We start from the raw sequence: 21,329 nt of genomic DNA on the forward strand, positions 1-21,329 counted from the left end.
TCACCATTTATCTTGTGATAAGCCATAGAGGTGGGTGGGTGTGCCATTAGGTTTTTAAATTGGTACAGGAACAGAGGAAGCTGTCAGGGATCCTTTAGTTTAGATTCCTGCATTGCAGGGGGTTGGACTAGATGACACTCGGGGTAGCTTCCAACTCTACAATTCTAGGATTCTGCGATTTCAGGTCATGGAATCATAGAATCATAGAATCAGAGTTGAAAGAGACCACAAGGGCCATCCAGTCCAACCCCCACCAAGCAGGAAACACCATCAAAGCATTCTTGACATATGCCTGTCAAGCCTCTGCTTAAATACCTCCAAAGAAGGAGACCCCACCACACTCCTTGGTAGCAAATTCCACTGCTGAACAGCTCTTACTATCAGGAAGTTCTTCCTAATGTTGAGGTGGAATCTTTTTTCTTGTAGTTTGAATCCATTTGCTCCGTGTCCACATCTCTGGAGCAGCAGAAAACAACCTTTCTCCCTCCTCTATATCACATCCTTTGATATATTTGAACATGGCTATCATATCACCCTAAGCCATTCCTCATAAGGCATCGTTTCCAGGCCTTTGACCATTTTGGTTGCCCTCTTCTGGACACGTTCCAGCTTGTCAGTATCCTCCTTGAACTGTGGTGCCCAGAACTGGACACAGTACTCCAGGTGAGGTCTGACCAGAGCAGAATACAGTGGTACTATTACTTCCCTTGATCTAGATGCTCCTATTGATGCAGCCCAGAATTGCATTGGCTTTTTTAGCTGCTGCATCACACTGCTGACTCATGTCAAGTTTGTGGTCTACCAGGACTCCTAGATCCTTTTCACATGTACTGCTCTCAAGCCAGGTGTCTCCCATCCTGTATTTGTGCCTTTCATTTCTCTTGCCCAAGTGTAGTACAGTGGTGCCTCGCTTAACAAACGCCCCGTAAGACAAAATTTTTGCTTAAAGAAAGGATTTTTCTAGCGGAGGTTGCCTCGCTAGACAAATTCGTTTTACGAAAAATTCGTCTAGCAAATCGCGGTTTCCCATAGGAATGCATTGAAATTCAATTAATGCGTTCCTATGGGCAACTTTTTTAAAAAAAAAACAATATTCAATGCATTCCTATGGGATTTGCTAGACAAATTTTTCATTATAAGAATAGACCCGTGGAACGAATTAAATTCGTCTAGTGAGGCACCACTGTACTTTACATTTCTCCCTGTTCAAATTCATCTTGTTTGCTTTGGCCCAGTTCTCTAACCTGTTAAGGTCATTTTGAAGTGTGATCCTGTCCTCTGGGCCCAAGACAGAACCCTGTGGCACCCCACTAGTCACTACTCTCCAGGATGAGGAGGAGCCATTGATGAGCACCCTTTGGGTTCGGTCAGTCAGCCAGTTACAAATCCACTGAATGGGAGCATTGTCTAGCCTGCATTTTACCAGCTTCTTTACAAGAATATCATGGGGCACCTTGTCAAAGGCCTTGCTGAAATCAAGATAGGCCACATCCACAGCGTTCCCGTCATCTACCAGGCTTGTAATTCTCTCGGGAGTCTCTCTCCAAAACCTTCCTGGAGATGCCACTGGGGATTGAACATGGACCTTCTGGTTGCACGGCAGATGCACTGCCATAGAGCTATGACCCTTCCCATGAACTGACTGTCTACCCCAACCCAAAACCCTTTCAGGTGTGGTTGGACTCTCAACTCCCCTCAGCTCCAGCCAGCATGCAAAATGGACCAGGATTACGGGTGCTGAAGTTCAGGGTATAAGGAGCGTGTCAAGCTGAGGAAGACAAAGCTGTGTTGTAGGAAGAAAACACTAGCTGCCTTTTTGGAATGTCTCCAGTCATCTGGTCCAGTTGCATGCAGGTCCTCTTTTATTCCCAGCAACATATTGGGCTCATTCTGAAAGAGGGGCATAGGATCTGTGGCTCTCCAGATGTTGTTGGGCTCCCATCACCCCAGACCATCGCTCAGGCTGGCAGGGGCTAAGCAGATTTCATGGGGCTCAACGTGAATCTGGCTCGGAGCTCTAGGTCACTTTTTCAAATCTCTGCCTGGGATATCCGGAGAATCCAGAGTCCTGCAATATTAATTCCCCAGCGGAAAAGCATACTTTCCTTTGGCCTTTTTAGATTTCCTCCCCCCACTCAGAACACTTAGTGCACAGAATGAAAGGGGAAAGCTTTGGCTTGTTTGAAGAGACGTTTGGTGGGGTCAAGGAAAGTGTCACAGACCGAGCAAATTCCAGCAAAGGACACCCAGGGAACAGATTCTGAGGTCTGCTGGGAGGAATGTATGTGGAAAACACAGTTGTGGATCCCACGTTTCTGTCCTTTCACCTGCTTCCAGATTTTGATACACACTTTGGGCTCTTGACTGTTTCTTCCCGTGCCACTGAATTTGGGTGGCTTGTACTGCTTACCTCAGATTGGCTTGGGGCAGTCTCCTCCCACACCCCCAGCCCCTTTCTGTACTTCTCTCTCTTCGTGGAAAGCGTTTGGAGAGATTTTAGAAATGGATGCAGCACAGAGCGCTCATGGTCCCTGCTCCAGCCGAATAGCTAGTCATGCCATCCTCCATGCTATTCCATAGAATCATAGACTTGGAAGAGACCGCAAGGGCCATCCTGTCCAACCCCCTGCCAAGCAGGAAACAGCATCAAAGCGTTCTTGACATATGCCTGTCAAGCCTCTGCTTAAAGACCTCCAAAGAAGGAGACTCCACCACACTTCTTAGCAGCAAATTCCACTGCTGAACAGCTCTTACTGTTAGGAAGTTCTTCCTAATGTTGAGGTGGAATCTTCTTTCTTGGACTGGATGTACTGGATGACCCTTGTGGTCTGTTTCAACTCTATGATTCTAATAGTCAAAGTAGACCAACCTGAAATTAATGAATCTGTCAGCTGTGACCATTCAGTTCAGTGGGTCTACTCTGAGTAGAACTAACACTGGATACAACCCATGCCCAAGACTGGTGCTAGAGTTTTTTGTGCCCTACGTGAGATTACCTTCTGCCGGCGGCGCCCCCCCCCAATTTCCCAGAGTTGTTGACCTTTTTTAGAAAAAATAAAAGTGGAATAAAAAATAAAATAAATAAATGAATAAATAAAAATAAAAAGTAGAAAATAGAAAAAATAGAAAATAGAAAAAATAAAAAGTGAGCGAGTGGAGAGGGCGCCTCCAGGGCCATCCCTAGGCCCGGGCTGGGTGGTGCAAGGCGCCAGGGCGCCTGACCATCAGGGACGCAGAAGGGGCCCCGAACTCAGTGGCTTCAGGCAGCTCTCCGGAGGCACGAGGGGAGCGCGGGCCTGGTGGCGCCTCCACTGAACAGCCTCCGCCCACACCTCCCTCCTCCCACCCGGCTTGGGACGCACAAAGGAAGAAAAGATGGGAACCGAACCGAGCCGAGCCGAGTCGAGCACTGGATTCAAAGCGCTCAGCTCCTTCTGCTGGAGTGCCACCAGGTTCTGTCTTGGGCCCAGTCTTCTTCAACGTGCCGTGCCGTGCCTCCTTCTCCCTTTTCTCATGGCGGGCTCTGCTTAGTCAAGCTTCGCCACCAGCGGGCACACAGCGCCCAAGCGGCTCTTGCTGGTCCCGACACCATGCCAGCCTCCTCCATGCCGTGCCGCTGGTGGTGAAGCTCTAAATTTTGAGAAAGGGATCTTTGTGCCACGGCACTGGCTGTGCTAAAACGGCCCTGCTCTCAGCCTTATCGTGTTTCCCCTTTTTAAGACACCGTCTTATAACTTGTTATCTTCAAAAAAACACAGGGTGGCTTACTTTCGGTGGGATGTCTTTTTTATTATTATTACCAGTACGGTTTTTATGGCTCAGGGCGCTCCTGGGCTCTCTTGAGTCCTCGGCGCTGCAGCAGCCACCGCTTCCAGGTGGCGGGGCGGCAGGCGTCCTTGGCTGGGCCATGCAGAGGCCACTGGCTCAGGCGCTCCGCCCGCCACTGCAGGGCGCTCCAAGCTCCTTGGCCGGGCCAGGCAAGGAAGAAGCAGTGAGCCCAGCGGTGGCGGCAAGCACGGAAGCGGCAGGGATGGCGGTGGACGAGAAGGCAGAGCGCGGGGATGCAGCCAGCAAGGCGGGAGTGCAATCAGCTCTTAAGTGGCCCTCTTGGAGCGCCGCTTCCCAGCTGATCGCGCTCCTGCAGTGCCGGCCACATGGAGTGACTCTGTGAGTTTCCGCAGCGCGGAAGTATGGCTTATTTTCGGGGTATGTCTTCTATTTCTCAAATGCTTCAAAACCCTGCCATGGCTTACTTTGTGACTACGTATTTAAAAGGGGGGAAACAGGGGTAGTTCATCCATCTGTAAAATGGGAGCGGTCGTGTCTGTTCTTAGCCACAGGGCTGGTTTTGAGGTGAGCGAGGCAGAGGTTTGTGCTGGATTTTTGTAGGTGGGAAAGAGAAAAGTGACGGTGGAAAATTCTCTTTCTTTCTTTCCTTGTCCGGCACCCTTCTCTTGCTCCGCTCCCCGCCCCCCCTTTCCGAAAGCACACAGTGAAATCCTTCTTCTCTCCTGTCCCACTTTTGGGGGAGGCGGGGAGGAAAGCTGGTCTTGAACAAGCAGCCTTGTGTCTCCCAAGGAGGTCTCTCTTATTGACAAGCTTGCTGAAGATGGAAGCTCTAGATTGCCCACGGCGCACGCTTAACCCTTCCTTCCCCTGCAGCCCTCGCCGCACGGAGACACTTCTTCTTCTATGTTTTTTATTATCATTATTATTCTTTATTTATTTTCCTTCTTAAAAAACATACATGAAAAGAAAAGGACACGAACATAATCGACACGACCTAATGAAAGAAAACATAACATAACATTCAACATAACAAAATCTCAAACATTAAAAAAACAAAACACATCTCAAACAACAATATATAACAAAACACATAATGAAATAATATTAAATCCGAATCCTATATACATAAAATTAACATAACTTAGATTCATATTCATAATATTAAATGATAATAATCAAAATTAACGATACAACAAAACAAATAATGAAATAAATCATGAAATAATATTAAATCCGAATCCTATATACGTAAAAATAACATAACTTAGATTCATATATATATATAATAATATTAAATGATAATAATCAAAATTAACGATATAACAAAACAAATAATGAAATAATATTAAACCCGAATCATATATATATAAAAATAACATAACTTAGATTAATATATATCATAATATTAAATGATCATAATCAAAATTAACGATATAACAAAACAAATAATGAAATAAATAATGAAATAATATTAAATCCAAATCATATACAGTGTACCTCTACTTACGAATTTAATGCGTTCTAAACGCACATTCATAAGTCGAAAAAAATTGTAAGTCGAATCCCATAGGAATACATTGAGAGAAAAAATTCGTAAGTCGAAGCAACCCTATCTAAAAATTCGTAAGTAGAAAAAATCCTATCTAAACCACATCCAAGATGGCAGAGGGAGCTCCATTCGGAAGTAGAAACATTCGGAAGTAGAGTTATTCGTAAGTAGATGTACCACTACCGTATACATAAAAATAACATAACTTAGATTCATATATATAATAATATTAAATGATAATAATCAAAATTAACGCTATAACAAAAAATATCTTAAGATTGAACAACGCTAGAAAAATTCACCCCCCTCCACCCCTTGTGACTTCCAGCCTCTCCTATATACTGATTTATATTACCTTGATCAATTGCATCCTTGATTCTAGTAATCTTTTCCTTTTCCTTTTTGAATTTGTGCCCTTCATACCTCTGCTATAAGATTCGCGTTCTCGATCTGTTTCTTTCAATATGATTTCAATAATTCCCAATCCTACCCTGCTTTTTCTTCACTTAACCCTTTCATTCTAAATCCCACTTTCATTGCTAAATTTTTAGAATTTGTTAATTTCATGAGCCAATCTTCTATACTCAGAACTTTTCAGCTTTTCCAATTTTTTGCAATTAGGAGCCTGCCGGCTACTGCTATGTTTGTAGTTGGGGTGTGTGGAGGGAAGAATCTCCACTTGTGCTGACAAAAAGCCTGTTAACTGTGTTCCTCCTTCTTTCCTTTTAGGGAGATGTGGGAGCCCCTGGTCCTGCGGGAGTTGACGGACTCATTGTAAGTACGGTAAAGACAGGAGCGCTTTTCATCTGGGGCTCTGGAGCGCTGCTGCCTATTTTGAATTTTTTCCAAGGCACCACTCAGAGCCTTGTGGAAATGCACTGTGTTGATTTAATCAAAGCAAAATAAAAAAATCCTTCCAGTAGCACCTTAGAGACCAACTAAGTTTGTCATGTAGTTGTTTAGTCGTTTAGTCGTCTCTGACTCTTCGTGACCCCATGGACCAGAGCAGGTCAGGCACTCCTGTCTTCCACTGCCTCCCGCAGTTTGGTCAAACTCATGTTCGTAGCTTCGAGAACACTGTCCAACCATCTCCTCCCTTCTCCTCCCCTTCTCCTTGTGCCCTCCATCTTTCCCAACATCAGGGGCTTTTCCAGGGAGTCTTCTCTTCTCATGAGGTGGCCAAAGTCTTGGAGCCTCAGCTCCAGGATCTGTCCTTCCAGTGAGCACTCAGGGCTGATTTCCTTCAGAATGGATAGGTTTGATCTTCTTGCAGTCCATGGGACTCTCAAGAGTCTCCTCCAGCACCATAATTCAAAAGCATCAATTCTTCGGCGATCAGCCTTCTTGATGGTCCAGCTCTCAGTTCCATACATCACTACTGGGAAAACCATAGCTTCAACTATACAGACCTATGTTGGCAAGGAGAAGAGCGTGGGGGTGTGGGTATTATTCAGAAGGGTGCCATCCCAAACATACAATCCATTGTATACAGCCAGGCCATACGTTACAGCCGCATCTGTTCCAATTCAACAGACAGAGACTCTCCCCTAAGAGATCTACAGCAAACCTTTTTAGAACAAAAATATCCACCCGATGGAGTTAAACAACAGATCAACAGAGCCAGACTGATACCCAGAAAGAACTTGCTGCAAGACAGACCCAAAAAAGGAAATAACAGAACACCACTAATTATCACATACAGCTCCCAAGTTAAAACAGTACAACGCATCATCAGAGATCTACAGCCTCTTCTGGACAATGACAGCTCCCTTTCTCAAGCTCTGGGAGGAAGACCTTTCATTGCCTACAGGCAGCCACCCAATCTTAAACAACTCCTCACCCACAATAATACCACCACCAGACGTAACAGGGACACTGGTACCAGAGCCTGCAATAAACCCAGATGCCAACTTTGCTACCACATACACCCAGACAACACCATCACTGGCCCCAACAACATCCAACATACCATCTCAGGACTATTTAATTGTTCATCTTCTAACATTGTGTATGCCATCAAATGCCAACGGTGCCCTTCAGCTCTCTATATTGGACAAACAGGCCAAACCCTACGCCAAAGGATCAATGAACATAAATCTGACATCAGGAATCACAAGACAGAGAAACCGGTAGGAGAACACTTCAATCTCCCAGGACATTCTATACAAGATCTCAAAATAGCTGTCTTACTACAAAAGAATTTCAGAAACAGACTGGAAAGAGAAGTTGCTGAATTGCAACTCATTACCAAGCTTCAAACCATGGAGAGACCTGGTCTCAATAAGGACATAGGATTCTTATCTCATTATACAGGATCAAGCTTTCTTTAGCCATCTGCCCCCTTGCTTTTTCCTGCAAGACCAATTGCAGTCGTTAACAGTCATCAACAGGTTTACCACTCCTATCAGCCAATCACCCTTCTGAGTAATACCCCTCCCCACCCTCTGACTATACATAAGGGTCTGGTGAGTTTTGTTTCAGTGTATCTGAAGAAGTGTGCCTGCACACGAAAGCTCCTACCTATGACAAACTGAGTTGGTCTCTAAAGTGCTTTGTTTTGACTACGCCAGACCAACACGGCTACCTACCTGTAACTTGATTTAATCTGCTACCCTTGCTGGGCGGGTCCGTGTTAAAGCTGCAGTGTTGACACAATGGGTGAAAACACCAGCACTGAGTTACCTTTGCTGGGGTGGGAGAAGGAGGAGGCTACGTAGCAGGTGCCCCTCCTACATGCAGGAAGCAGCTGAGACTGCTGCAATAACACACCATGCATTTAAAGCACACCAACTCCGCCACCCAAAGAGTCCTGTGAGCTTTGGTTTGCCCTCTGAACTACAATTCCCAGCACTGCACTCATAGAATAATAGAATCCTAGAGTTGGAAGAGACCACAAGGGCCATCCAGTCCAACCCCCTGCCAAGCAGGAAACACCATCAAAGCAATCTTGACATATGCCTGTCAAGCCTCCGCTTAAAGATCTCCAAAGAAGGAGAATCCACCCCACTCCTTGGTACCAAGTTCCACTGCCGAACAGCTCTTACTGTCAGGAAGTTCTTCCTAATGTTGAGGTGGAATCTTATTTCTTGTAGATTGAATCCATTGCTCCGTGTCCACTTCTCTGGAGCAGCAGAAAACAACCTTTCTCCCACCTCTATATGACATCCTTTTCTATATTTAAACATGGCCACGCGTTGCTGTCAGCCATATGTCAAGAATGCTTTGTTGGTGTTTCCTGCTTGGCAGGGGGTTGGATTGGACGGCCCTATGATTCTATGTCTTAGTCCAGCACTCTGAGCATTAACACCACACTAGAGACCTTTCTGCTGATGCTCAGCATAACACCCCTCGTGGTTGACTTTGCCCCTTCCCTCCTCTTGGTTCTGGATGTCCTTAGGGGCTTGGTACACAGTTATCTCTTGCTGGCATTGAGTGCTGGCATTGAGTGCTGTTCCTCCACAAGTGGAGCAAGGTGTGAGCAGTAACCAGAGCTGGCCACATCCCTCCAAGCTGCGTGACCCAGGCCTGCTTTGTGAACCCAGCGCTTTCTTGCAAGGACCCTCTATGAGAGATCATCAGGGGGTTTGGGCTGGGTGTTCATCAGTATGCGGATGATACCCAGCTCTACCTCTCTTTCAAATCAGAATCAGTGAAGGCGGTGAAGGTCCTGTGTGAGTGCCTGGAGGCGGTTGGAGGGTGGATGGCGGCTAACAGATTGAGGTTGAATCCTGACAAGACAGAAGTACTGCTTGTGGGGGACAGGAGGCGGGCAGGTGTGGAGGACTCCCTGGTCCTGAATGGGGTAACTGTGCCCCTGAAGGACCAGGTGCACAGCCTGGGAGTCATTTTGGACTCACAGCTGTCCATGGAGGCGCAGGTCAATTCTGTGTCCAGGGCAGCTGTCTATCAGCTCCATCTGGTACGTAGGCTGAGACCCTACCTGCCTGCGGACTGTCTCGCCAGAGTGGTGCATGCTCTGGTTATCTCCCGCTTGGACTACTGCAATGCGCTCTACGTGGGGCTACCTTAGAAGGTGACCCGGAAACTGCAATTAATCCAGAATGCAGCAGCTAGACTGGTGACTGGGAGCAGCCGCTGAGACCACATAACACCGCTCTTGAAAGACCTACATTGGCTCCCAGTACATTTCCGAGCACAATTCAAAGTGTTGGTGCTGACCTTGAAAGCCCTAAACCATGGGGCAGCAAACTTTTTCAGCAGGGGGCCGGTCCACTGTCCCTCAGACTATGTGGGGGGCTGGACTATATTTGTGGGGGAGGGGAAATGAACGAATTCCTATGCCCTACAAATAACCCAGAGATGCATTTTACATAAAAGGACACATTCTACTCATGTAAAAACACCAGGCAGGCCCCACAAATAACCCAGAGATGCACTTTAAATAAAAAGGACACATTATACTCATGTAAAAACATGCTGATTCCCAGATTGTCCGCGGGCCAGATTTAGAAGGTGATTGGGCCACATCTGGCCCCCGGGCCTTAGTTTGGGGATCCCTTCCCTATACGGCCTCGGTCCTATATACCCGAAGGAGCGTCTCCACCCCCATTGTTCTGCCCGGGGAATACGGGAGTCTTGGCAGCTATGGTTTCTAGTCCTTGTGGCCTGAATGTTCCGCTTTGGCAGTAAACTGCTTAGCAGCAAACTTTAGGTAGCCTTCAGAGGAGGCAGAAGGCTTTGTTGTCCTCCATTCCTAAGCCTCACTTCTCTCTTTTTCTCCTCTCTCCCTCTCTCTCTCTCACCAGGGCGATATGGGTGCAGTTGGACCGATAGGTTTCCCAGGACCAAAAGGATTAAAGGTGACTGACTTCCAATAAGCAGAGGCCATAGCTCAGTGGTGCAGAACACGAGGTCCCAGGTTTGACTCCCAGCATTGCCACTCAAAGACCAGGTAGCAGGTGATGGGGAAATCCTCAAAGAGCAGCTGTTGGTCAGAGTAGACAACCGGTGGGGAGACAGCCGCAATGACTTGCCTGCCAAAAGTAGAAGCCAGCTTTATATGTTTTTCAAATCGTCTGAGCTAGGCTCCCTTTTGTCACATTCTTCTTTCTTTAGGGTTCCCTTGAACCCAGGACCAACCATTTGTTCTGCATGCAGAAGTGTATCTTGTGATCTGTAAAGGTGGAGCACAACTCCAAGCCACAAATTAGAAGACCATGGAATATGTTGATCAATATGATCCATGGCTCCTCATCCTAGAGAGAAGTGACTAGTGGGGTGCCACAGGGTTCTGTCTTGAACCCAGTCTTCTTCAACATCTTCATCAATGACTTGGATGATGGGCTTGAGGGCATCCTGAGCAAGTTGGCAGATGACACCAAATGGGGAGGGGTGGCTAATACCCCAGAGGACAGGATCACACTTCCAAATGACAGATTAGACAACTGGGCCAAAGCAAACAAGATGAATTTGAACAAGCAGACATGTAAAGTACTCCACTTGGGCAAAATAAAATAAAATTGAAAGGCACAAATACAGGATGGGTGGCACCTGGCTTGAGAGCACTGCATGTGAAAAGGATCTAGGAGTCTTGGTAGACCACAAACTTGACATGAGTCAACAGTGTGATGCAGCAGCTCAAAAAGCCAATGCAATTCTGGGCTGCATCAAAAGGAGTATAGCATCTAGATCAGGCATCCCAAAACTTCGGCCCTCCAGATGTTTTGGACTACAGTTCCCATCTTCCCCGATCACTGGTCCTGTTAGCTAGGGATCATGGGAGTTGTAGGCCAAAACATCTGGAGGGCCGCAGTTTAGGGATGCCTGATCTAGATCAAGGGAAGTAATAGTACCACTGTCTTTTGCTCTGGTCAGACCTCACCTGGAGTACTGTGTCCAGTTCTGGGCACCACAGTTCAAGAAGGATACTGACAAGCTGTAACGTGTCCAGAAGAGGGCAACCTAAATGTCCAAAGGCTTGGAAACAATGCCTTATGAGGAACGGCTTAGGGAGCTGGGTATGTTTAGCCTGGAGAAGAGAAGGTTAAGGGGTGATATGATAGCCATGTTCAAATATATCAAAGGATGTCATACAGAGGAGGGATAAAGGTTGTTTTCTGCTGCTCCAGAGAAGCGGACACGGAGCAATGGATTCAAATTACAAGAAAGAAGATTCCACCTCAACATTAGGAAGAACTTCTTAACAGTAAGAGCTGTTCGGCAGTGGAATTTGCTGCCAAGAAGTGTGGTGGAGTCTCCTTCTTTGGAGATCTTTAAGCAGAGGCTTGACGGCCATCTGTCAGGAATGCTTTGGTGGTGTTTCCTGCTTGGCAGGGGGTTGAACTGGATGGCCCTTGTGGTCTCTTCCAACTCTAGGATTCTATGATTCTACTAGCTGACCCGACCACGAATTACTGTCAGGCATATGTCTGGAATGAATCATAGAATCCTAGATTTGGAAGAGACCACAAGGGTCATCCAGTCCAACCCCCTGCCAAGCACAAAAACACAAAAATGCTTTGATTGTGTTTCCTGCTTGGCAGGGAGTTGGACTGGATGACCCTTGTGGTCTCTTCCATCTCTAGGATTCTATGATTCTATGATTCCATGGCTCTTAGATTTGGAATGAAGGACAATGTTTCCATTCACTTTGGTCTCACTCTCTCTTTTCTCTTTCTTAGGGGCTGATGGGAAATCCTGGAGAGAGTGGACTGAAAGGTGATAAGGTGATCTGAATATTCCCTTATTGCACGGTTGTTATCTCTCTGCATGCAAGATCCTGTTTTCCTCACACTGTGTGATATTTAGGGACCTCATTACTTATAACTCCCTTAGTTTGCCAGTCTTTCCGATCTGTATATCTGAGTTTAGAGCATACTGGAAAAACAAAGATTTAACGCTCTCAAGATCGGTCCCATCTTGTTTTGTGACAGGTTCCCAGAATTAAAGGGGATGGATCTATATAGCAATGTCTTACAATTTAATATGATCTAGGGCTGTTTTGTCATTTTTGGTGGCAAAAATCACTTCGGTTTTCTGGGGAAGAAATATGGGGGTTGTGTACAACATTAGCACTACTTAGTGTATACTCAGAGTAGATCCGTTGAAATTAATGAATATGATTAATTAGGCCAATTGGTTTCAGTGGGTTTATTCTGCTTATAACTTAGATAGGTACAGCCTTTGGGGTTTTATATGCACAGGTAGATATTTTGTGATAATAATAATAATAATAATAATAATAATAATAGTAATAATAGTAATAGTAATAATAGTAATAGTAATAATAGTAATAGTAATAGTAATAGTAATTTATTTATACCCCACCCATCTGGCTGGGTTTCCCCAGCCACTCTGGGTGGCTTCCAACAGAAATATTAAAATACACTCATTTCTGAAAGATTAAAAGCCTCCCTAAATGGGGCTGCCTTCAGATGTCCTCCAAAAGTCGGGTAGTTGTTTTTCTCTTTAACATCTGATGGGAGGGCGTTCCACAGGGCGGGCGCCACCACCAAGAAGGCCCTCTGCCTGGTTCCCTGTAACTTGGCTTCTCACAGCGGGGGAACCGCCAGAAGGCCCTCGGGACTGGACCTCAGTGTCCGGGCAGAACGATGGGGGTGGAGACGCTCTTTCAGGTATACAGGACCGAGGCCGTTTAGGGCTTTCAAGGTCAGCACCAACACTTTGAACTGTGCTCGGAAACGTATGTGGTCTTGGCGGCCGCTCCCAGTCACCAGTCTAGCAGCCACATTTTGGATTAGTTGTAGTTTCCGGGTCACCTTCAAAGGTAGCCCCACGTAGAGCGCATTGCAGTAGTCCAAGCGGGAGATAACTAGAGCATGCACCACTCTGGCGAGACAGTCCGCGGGCAGGTAGGGACTCAGCCTACATACCAGATGGAGCTGATAGACAGCTGCCCTGGATACAGAATTAACCTGCGCCTCCATGGACAGCTGTGAGTCCAAAATGACTCCCAGGCTGCACACCTGGTCCTTCAGGGCCACAGTTACCTGATTCAGGACCAATGAGTCCCCCACACCTGCCTGCCTCCTGTCCCCCACAAATAGTAATTCTGTCTTGTCAGGATTCAACCTCAACCAATTTGTTCTCCATCAAGAGACTTTAGGATAGGCATCCCCAAACTTCGGCCCTCCAGATGTTTTGGACTACAATTCCCATCTTCCCTGACCACTGGTCCTCTTAGCTAGGGATCATGGGAGTTGTAGGCCAAAACATCTGGAGGGCCACAGTTTGGGGATGCCTGCTTCAGGATTATGCTTTTAGCTATAATTTTTCTCTGCAATTCTAATTTCCCAGTGAAATATACATTGGATAAGATCCAACGTTAGCCACGCCCAGAGTAGACCCATTGAAATTTAAGTCTCTTAATTTCAACAGGTCAACTCTTAAGAATGACTTAGTAGGATCCCACCCATTATTTTTATGTTGTGGTCCATCTTGTAGAATACAGTATTAGGGTGATGACTTTTTTACAACCCCATTTCCCTGTATAATAATTTGATGAGTTTTCATTAAAGATTATATAAAATCTGACTTTCAAAGAGATTTGATAAAAAAAACTCACACACAAAATGATTTTAAAAATTTTATTGATCAGTTTTTGGACCATTATATCTGTAGTCAGATATAAAATTGAACCCAAGCTTTAGAGTCACATACATACAACATTATACCGTATAGGGTCATCAAATACACAAGGAAGCTTTTTTTAGCTGCAGTAACAGTATAGACGCTGCTAGAGGGCAATGATTTGCTACCTCCCCTGTAGGTTGTTTTCCCAGCATGCCCGGCAGGGTCTGCTGGCTGAGTTTTGAGGTCCCAAAAGGGGGCTTTTACCTTGCGCAGGTGTGACATCTGTATAGCCTATGTTGCTAAGAACACTACCCATTGTGGAATGTGGCATTCCTAAAGCAGTTTCCAAAAACCTGGCAACTAAAACTGAATGAAAAAAATAGATAATCAATAATTTGTTTTTATTTTAAAATAAATAAATAAATAACTTTTTCCTTTTTCTTTTTATAAGATTTTTTTAAAAACTTTATTAATTATTTCCTTTATACATAAAAACAAAAAGAGAAATTACAAAAAGTTACATTACATTACAATTTTAGTATACTATACTATACATACTTCTCAGCCTAAACTGGACTTCTGTACCTAACCCTATGTTGACCACTCCTTCTATAATTATTTAATTTATAACGTAATAAACTAGATTAATTTATAGTATAACAAACTAAATTGTCAAATATCAATATAATATTTATCTGGCTAATCTAATTTCTAGAACCATTAAACATCTGAGAGAAGAGTTGGTCTTTCCACAAATGCATTTATATAGTCCGTAAACAATTTCCAATTGCTTTCGCTTTCTTCCGGTTTCACTTCTTTTATAGCCTCATTATTATTTTTTGCGAGATTGTAATATGATAATAATTTTTGTAACCAATCTTCCTTATTTGGGACATCTTGTGATTTCCACGCTTTTGCTATTAATAATCGAAGCTGTAGCCGTCGCATAACTCACTATACATCTATCCTTGGGTTTTATATCGTCACCTAGCATTCCTAGTAAAAAAAAATTCTGGTTGTTTTTTAAACGAATACTTCAATATATATATTTTTATATATCAATTCCCAGAACTCCTTGATATTACTAAAATGTTCCACCACGCATGCATATAGGTACCTATATCTTTGTGGCATCTCCAACAAATATTGCTGGCTCCCGGGTACATTCTGACCAATTTGTTCGGCGTTAGATGCCATTGGTTTTGCATTTTTAATAAATTTTCTATCAGATCAAAATTTGGGGTGAATTTTGAATCTCTTTTCTATAATTGTTCCCATCTCTGAAAATTAATTATTTTCCCCAAATCCTGGCTCCATTTGATCATAAAACTTTTAGTTAGTTCCTCCTCAGTTTACCATTTTAACAATACATTTGATATAAATTTGTGATACTGTATATTTATCTTTGTTGCCAATTAATATTTCTTCCAATTTTGATTTTCCCTTTTCAAATCCAACTTTTTTATCTATTTGAAACCTTTGGTTAATTTGGAAATATTGTAGCCAATTATTTAAATATTTTTTAATTTCTATATATTCCTTTACTTTAAATACACCATCTTCCTCCTCTATGAAAATTCGATAAGTTGGCCCATTATCACCCATATTACGTTGGCCCAATTATCACCCATATTACTTTTGAATGTTTGAAGTAAGACAGAATAAAAGTCAGCAAAATACCCAGTAACTTCAAAATGCTTTAAAAACCCATGGGATTGGAAAGCATCAAAATTTAAAAACCCATATATCAGAGTAGCTAATCAGATAGACAAACCCTTTGAGTGGTCACTAGGCTTAGCTGCCAAGTGTCCCACTGTTCACGGGAAACCCCCGTGAAACCCCCGGATTTTAATTTGTTTCCCGCTGTTCTCCCGAAGGAAGAAAAATCCCGGAAATCCCCCGGATTTCCTACCTGCCAGGGAGCCTCCCTTTTGGGTGCTGCTCTGACCGTGTGTGGGCACCGGAAATAGGGCAGAGCGGCACCGGAAGTCGCTTCGACGCAGGCCCGGCGACCATCTTGGTTTCCCCCCCAGGTTTTGTTTATTAATTTTATAAACATCTATTAGAAACAAAACACTACATGTACAATACACAAATACAAAACAGGAAAAAAACAGGATCAAATAAACCACAACAACAAAAATACAAGATTCCATAAACTTAACTTCTTTTCTAATCATTTTAAGGTGACATCCTCGAGCCACCCATACTGCGATTTACTGCAAATCCTCTTTAGCAATTTCTATTTCTTAATCTATTATCATATTTTCTATCTATGTTGTTGTTGTTTAGTCATTTAGTCATGTCCGACTCTTCGTGACCCCTAATAGATGTTTATAGATAGACCGACTCTATACTTATTTTTAATTCTAAACCATTATGTATCATTTTATCACATTTTCCTTAATTAAGGCGGTGGCCATCTTAGTGGTGGCCACATGGTGGGGGCCGTCTTGGTGGTGGCCGCATGGCGGTGGCTATCTTGGTGGGGGCCGCATGGTGGGGGGGGCATCTTGGTGGGGGCCGCATGCGGCCCCCACCAAGATGGCCGCCAGGCACGCGAAGAAGCGACTTCCGGTGCCGCTCTGCCCTATTTCCGATGCCCACACATGGGCAGAGCGGCCCGGGAAGTTGCTTCTACGCAACTTTCAGTGTCGCGCCGCTGCTGTTCCCGCATTTTTCAGTGGGAGACTTGGCAGGTATGTCACTAGGCCACACCCCTCACCCAGCCTTGACCAACTACAGAAGCCCTTGACTGCTTCTGCTTGACCGGAGTGTGTTCCTCAGTAGGTTGCTAATAATAATAATAATAATAATAATTATTATTATTATTATTATTATTATTATTATTATTATTATTATTATTTATTTATACCCTGCCCATCTGGCCAGGTTCCCCCAGCCACTCTGGGTGGCTTTCAACAGAAAAATAAAATAAAACAATCAATTAAACATTAAAAGCCTCCCTAAACAGGGCTGCCTTCAGATGTCCTCTAAAAGTCTGGTAGTTAATTTTCTTTTTGACATCTGGGGGGAAGACGTTCCACAGGGTGGGTGCCACTACCAAGAAGGCCCTCTGCCTGGTTCCCTGTAACATGGCTTCTCATAGCGAGGGAACCACCAGAAGGCCCTCGGTGCTGGACCTCAGTGTCCGGGGAGAACGGTGGGGGTGGCGATGCTCCTTCAGATATACTGGACCAACGGCATTTAGGGCTTTAAAGGTCAGCACCAACACTTCGAATTGTGCTCGGAAACGTACTGGGAGCCAGTGTAGATCTTTCAAGACCGGTGTTATGTGGTCTCGGCGGCCGCTCCCAGTCACCAGTCTAGCTGCTGCATTCTGGATTAGTTGTAGTTTCCGGGTCAGCACAGAACCCCAACTTTACTGGGCTCCAGACAGGCAGGGAAGTATCCCTTGGGTCTGAGCAAGTTTGCAGATGACGCCAAATTGGGAGGGGTGGCTAATACCCCAGAGGACAGGATCACACTTCAAAATGACCTGAACAGATTAGACAACTGGGCCAAAGCAAACAAGATGAATTTTAGCAAGGAGAAAGTACTACACTTGAGCAACAAAAATGAAAGGCACAAATACAGGATGGGAGACACCTGAATTGAGAGTACATGTGAAAAGGATCTAGGAGTCTTGGTAGACCACAAACTTGACATGAGTCAACAGTGTGTTCAAGAAGGATACTGACAAGCTGGAACATGTCCAGAAGAGGGCAACCAAAATGGTCAAAGGCCTGGAAACGATGCCTTATGAGGAACAGCTTAGGGAGCTGGGTATGTTTAGCCTGGAGAAGAGAAGGTTAAGGGGTGATATGATATCCATGTTCAAATACAGTGGTGCCTCGCTAGACGAAATTAATTTGTTCCAGGACTCAATTCGTCCTACGAAAATTTCATCTAGCAAGGCACCGTTTCCCATAGGAATGCATTAAAAGTCAATTAATGTGTTCCTATGGGCTCCGGGGGGGAACTCGTGGCGGCGGCGGCGCTTGTTCTCTTCGCTCGGGGAAGGCAGGCAGGCGCTTCCCCGAGCCAAGAGAGCAAGCGCCGCTGCTGCCAACGACAGAGCTGGATCGGACGAAGCTTCAGAAGCTTCGTCGGATCCTGCTCTGTCGGGCGGGGTGGGGAAAAGGCGAAGGAACGATCCTGCACCTTTCCCCCACCTCTGCCAAGCCCCATGTCGGCGAGAAGCGGTGAGAAGCGGCGGCGGGGGGAGACCTTCCCCGACATGGAGCGCGGCTTCGGGAGACCTCCGAAGCCACACTCCATGCCGGCAGTGCGCGGCAAGACGCGGTGGTAGGGGAAGACGTTCCCCCATCGCTGTGTCTTGCCTGCCTCCCCCGACATGGAGCGCGGCTTCGGAGACCTCCGAAACCGCGCTCCATGCCGGCTGTGCGTGGCAAGACGCGGTGGCGGGGAAAGACGTTCCCCCGCCGCCGCGTCTTGCCTGCCTCCCCCGACATGGAGCGCGGCCTCGGAGACCTCCGAAACCGCGCTCCATGCCGGCAAGCGTGGGACACCTACCTAGCCCGCCCCCTTGCCTTCGCCAAGAAAGCGCCGCCTCGGCGAAGGCAAGCAGGCGGACACCTAGTTCCTCCCCCGCTAGTTCCTCTTTGTGTTCCGCTGGTCTCTGCCAGCGGAACACAAAGGGGAACCAGCTGCATCAGGGAAAGAAGGCAAAGGGAGATCAGCTGAGAGGCGGTGACAGCTGTCAGCGCCTCTCAGCTGAGCTTCCTTTGCCTTCTTCCCTTGCTACAGCTGGTTCCCCTTTCGCTAGATGAATGCCCTGATTTTCTGATTGGAGGTTTTTATGGCCACGCTTCGCAAGACGAAGCGGTGGCCATAGAAAATCTCGTCATATAGCGAGGCAACCTCCGATCAGAAAATTCTTTCGTTAAGCGGAATTTTTGTCTATCAGGGCATTCGTCTAGCGAGGCACCACTGTATATCAAAGGTTGTCATATAGAAGAGGGTGAAAGGTTGTTTTCTGCTGCTCCAGAGAAGCGGACACGGAGCAATGGATTCAAACTACAAGAAAGAAGATTCCACCTCAACATTAGGAAGAACTTCCTGACAGTAAGAGCTGTTCGGCAGTGGAACTTAGTGCCAAGGAGTGGGGTGGATTCTCCTTCTTTGGAGGTCTTTAAGCGGAGGCTTGACAGGCATATGTCCAGAATGCTTTGGTGGTGTTTCCTGCTTGGCAGGGGGTTGGACTGGATGGCCCTCATGGTCTCTTCCAACTCTAGGATTCTATTATTCTATGAAGCCCAAGATGCTGGCTCAGCAGCAGCAACAGCATGGCACTCCAAATGTCCTCTGTCCTGCCAGGAGCCAGCAAGCTTTTCCGAATTATTAACTCAAACCAGATGAGATCAGCATCCCGGGACCTAACTTGTTCCATCTGCTGCTTCTTGCTGACTTGCAGAGTTCTGGGAGAAGCACTTGCAGGTTTTGAGGGCATCCCACATCCTGCTTGGCACGACCTGATGCCTCTCTCCTTCCACCAAAGTGTTGCAGGATCGATGCAACTGCATCTTGGCTCTGCTGGTGGAGGATCTTATACACATCTCCAATTTTCTGTTGTTCTTTAGTCGTTTAGTCATGTCCAACTCTTTGTGACCCCATGGACCAGAGCACACCAGGCACTCCTGTCTTCCACTGCCTCCCGCAGTTTGGTCAGACTCATGTCCGTAGCTTTGAGAACACTGTCCAACCATCTCGTCCTCTGTCGTCCCCTTCTCCTTGTGCCCTCCATCTTTCCCAACATCAGGGTCTTTTCCAGGGAGTCTTCTCTTCACATGAGGTGGCCAAAGTATTGGAGCCTCAACTTCAGGATCTGTCCTTCCATTGAGCACTCAGGAATGATTTCCTTCCGAATGGATAGGTTTGATCTTCTTGCACTACAGTAGGGTCTCCATATAAACCAGAAAATCCCGGTAATGTCTGGGGATGGGGCTAAAACGGTGCCTGGGGGGGAGTTATCAAATGAATAGTAAATGTCTGGGATTTAGTCTGTTCTCTGGCAATAGAAGAAGTGCAGAATTCATCACGCGAAAGGCTGGACTGGATGAATCCCAAGCCAGAATTCAGATTGCTGGAAGAAATATCAACAACCTCAGATATGCTGATGACACAACCTTGATGGCAGAAAGGGAGGAGGAATTAAAGAACCTTTGAATGAGGGTGAAAGAGGAGAGCGCAAAAGATGGTCTGAAGCTCAACATCAAAAAAACCAAGATCATGGCCACTGGTCCCATCACCTCCTGGCAAACAGAAGGGGAAGAAATGCAGGCAGTGAGAGATTTTACTCTTGGGCTCCATGATCACTGCAGATGGTGACAACAGCCACGAAATTAAAAGACTCCTGCTTCTTGGGAGAAAAGCGATGACAAACCTAGACAGCATCTAAAAAACCGAAACATCATCTTGCCAACAAAGGTGCGTATAGTCAAAGCTATGGTTTTCCCAGTAGTGATGTATGGAAGTGAGAGCTGGACCATCAAGAAGGCTGATCGCTGAAGAATTGATGCTTTTGCATTTTGGTGCTGGAGGAGACTCTTGAGAATCCCATGGACTGCAAGAAGATCAAACCTGTTCATTCTGAAGGAAATCAGCCCTGATTTCCTTCAGTGTTCTTGAAGCTACGAACATGAGTCTGACCAAACTGCGGGAGGCAGTGGAAGACAGGAGTGCCTGGCGTGCTCTGGTCCATGGGGTCACGAAGAGTTGGAGACGACTAAACAACTAAACAACAACCACTGTAGTGCAGCCCTTATGACTAGTTGCAACGGAGAAGCTCATCCTTTACAAGGGATAAGGAGGAATGAGGAGGATGTCACTCGCCAACTTGGATGGTTCGGGAAAAGGGGCTGGACCAATTCAGAATGGGTTTAGACCAACATATAAGCACTTTTGTGCACCATTAATTGACTGGTGATTCGTCAAGGAAGGACCTTGTGATGAGTTCTGTCCTCCTGTCATTGGTGTGGGGAAATGGCCCACTTCACTTAGAAGTCCTGTTCTGCTCTCAGTTTTTGTTTTTGTTTGCCACCAAGCCTGCCTTGAACAAGCCTGGAAAAGACATTTCTGCTGCTCCAGTAAAACCAAGTCCTTTTCTATAAACGTGGGCATGTGTTTTATCCCTGTTTCGGGAATATCTGTTTTTAATGTTTGATGCTGTACTGTTTTTAATATTTGCATGGAGCCACCCAGAGTGGCTGGGGAGACCCAGCCAGATGGGCAGGGTATAAATAAATTATTATTATTATTATTATTATTATTGATAATAATAATAATAATAATAATAATAATAATAATAATAATTTATTTATACCCCACCCATCTGGTCGGGTTCCCCCAGCCACTCTGGGGGATAATAATATTATTATTATATGACGTCTGTTGTAACTTTCTTTGGTGGTATGTG

General features: G+C 45.6%; 1 protein-coding gene across 2 annotated transcripts in view; it reads left to right on the top strand.

Annotated features, from left to right (window-relative positions):
* Positions 1-21,329, top strand: part of LOC118084239 (collagen alpha-1(XXVII) chain) — a 267,599-nt gene that overhangs the window by 99,642 nt on the left and 146,628 nt on the right. For both annotated transcript variants that reach the window (XM_060270658.1, XM_060270659.1), the window contains exons 14-16: positions 6,068-6,112; positions 10,105-10,158; positions 11,980-12,024. In XM_060270658.1, the coding sequence (XP_060126641.1) occupies positions 6,068-6,112; positions 10,105-10,158; positions 11,980-12,024 (144 nt within the window). The remainder of the gene's footprint in view (positions 1-6,067; positions 6,113-10,104; positions 10,159-11,979; positions 12,025-21,329) is intronic.

The sequence above is a fragment of the Zootoca vivipara genome, chromosome Z (assembly GCF_963506605.1).
Source record: "Zootoca vivipara chromosome Z, rZooViv1.1, whole genome shotgun sequence".
NCBI classification, from domain to species: Eukaryota; Metazoa; Chordata; class Lepidosauria; order Squamata; family Lacertidae; genus Zootoca; species Zootoca vivipara.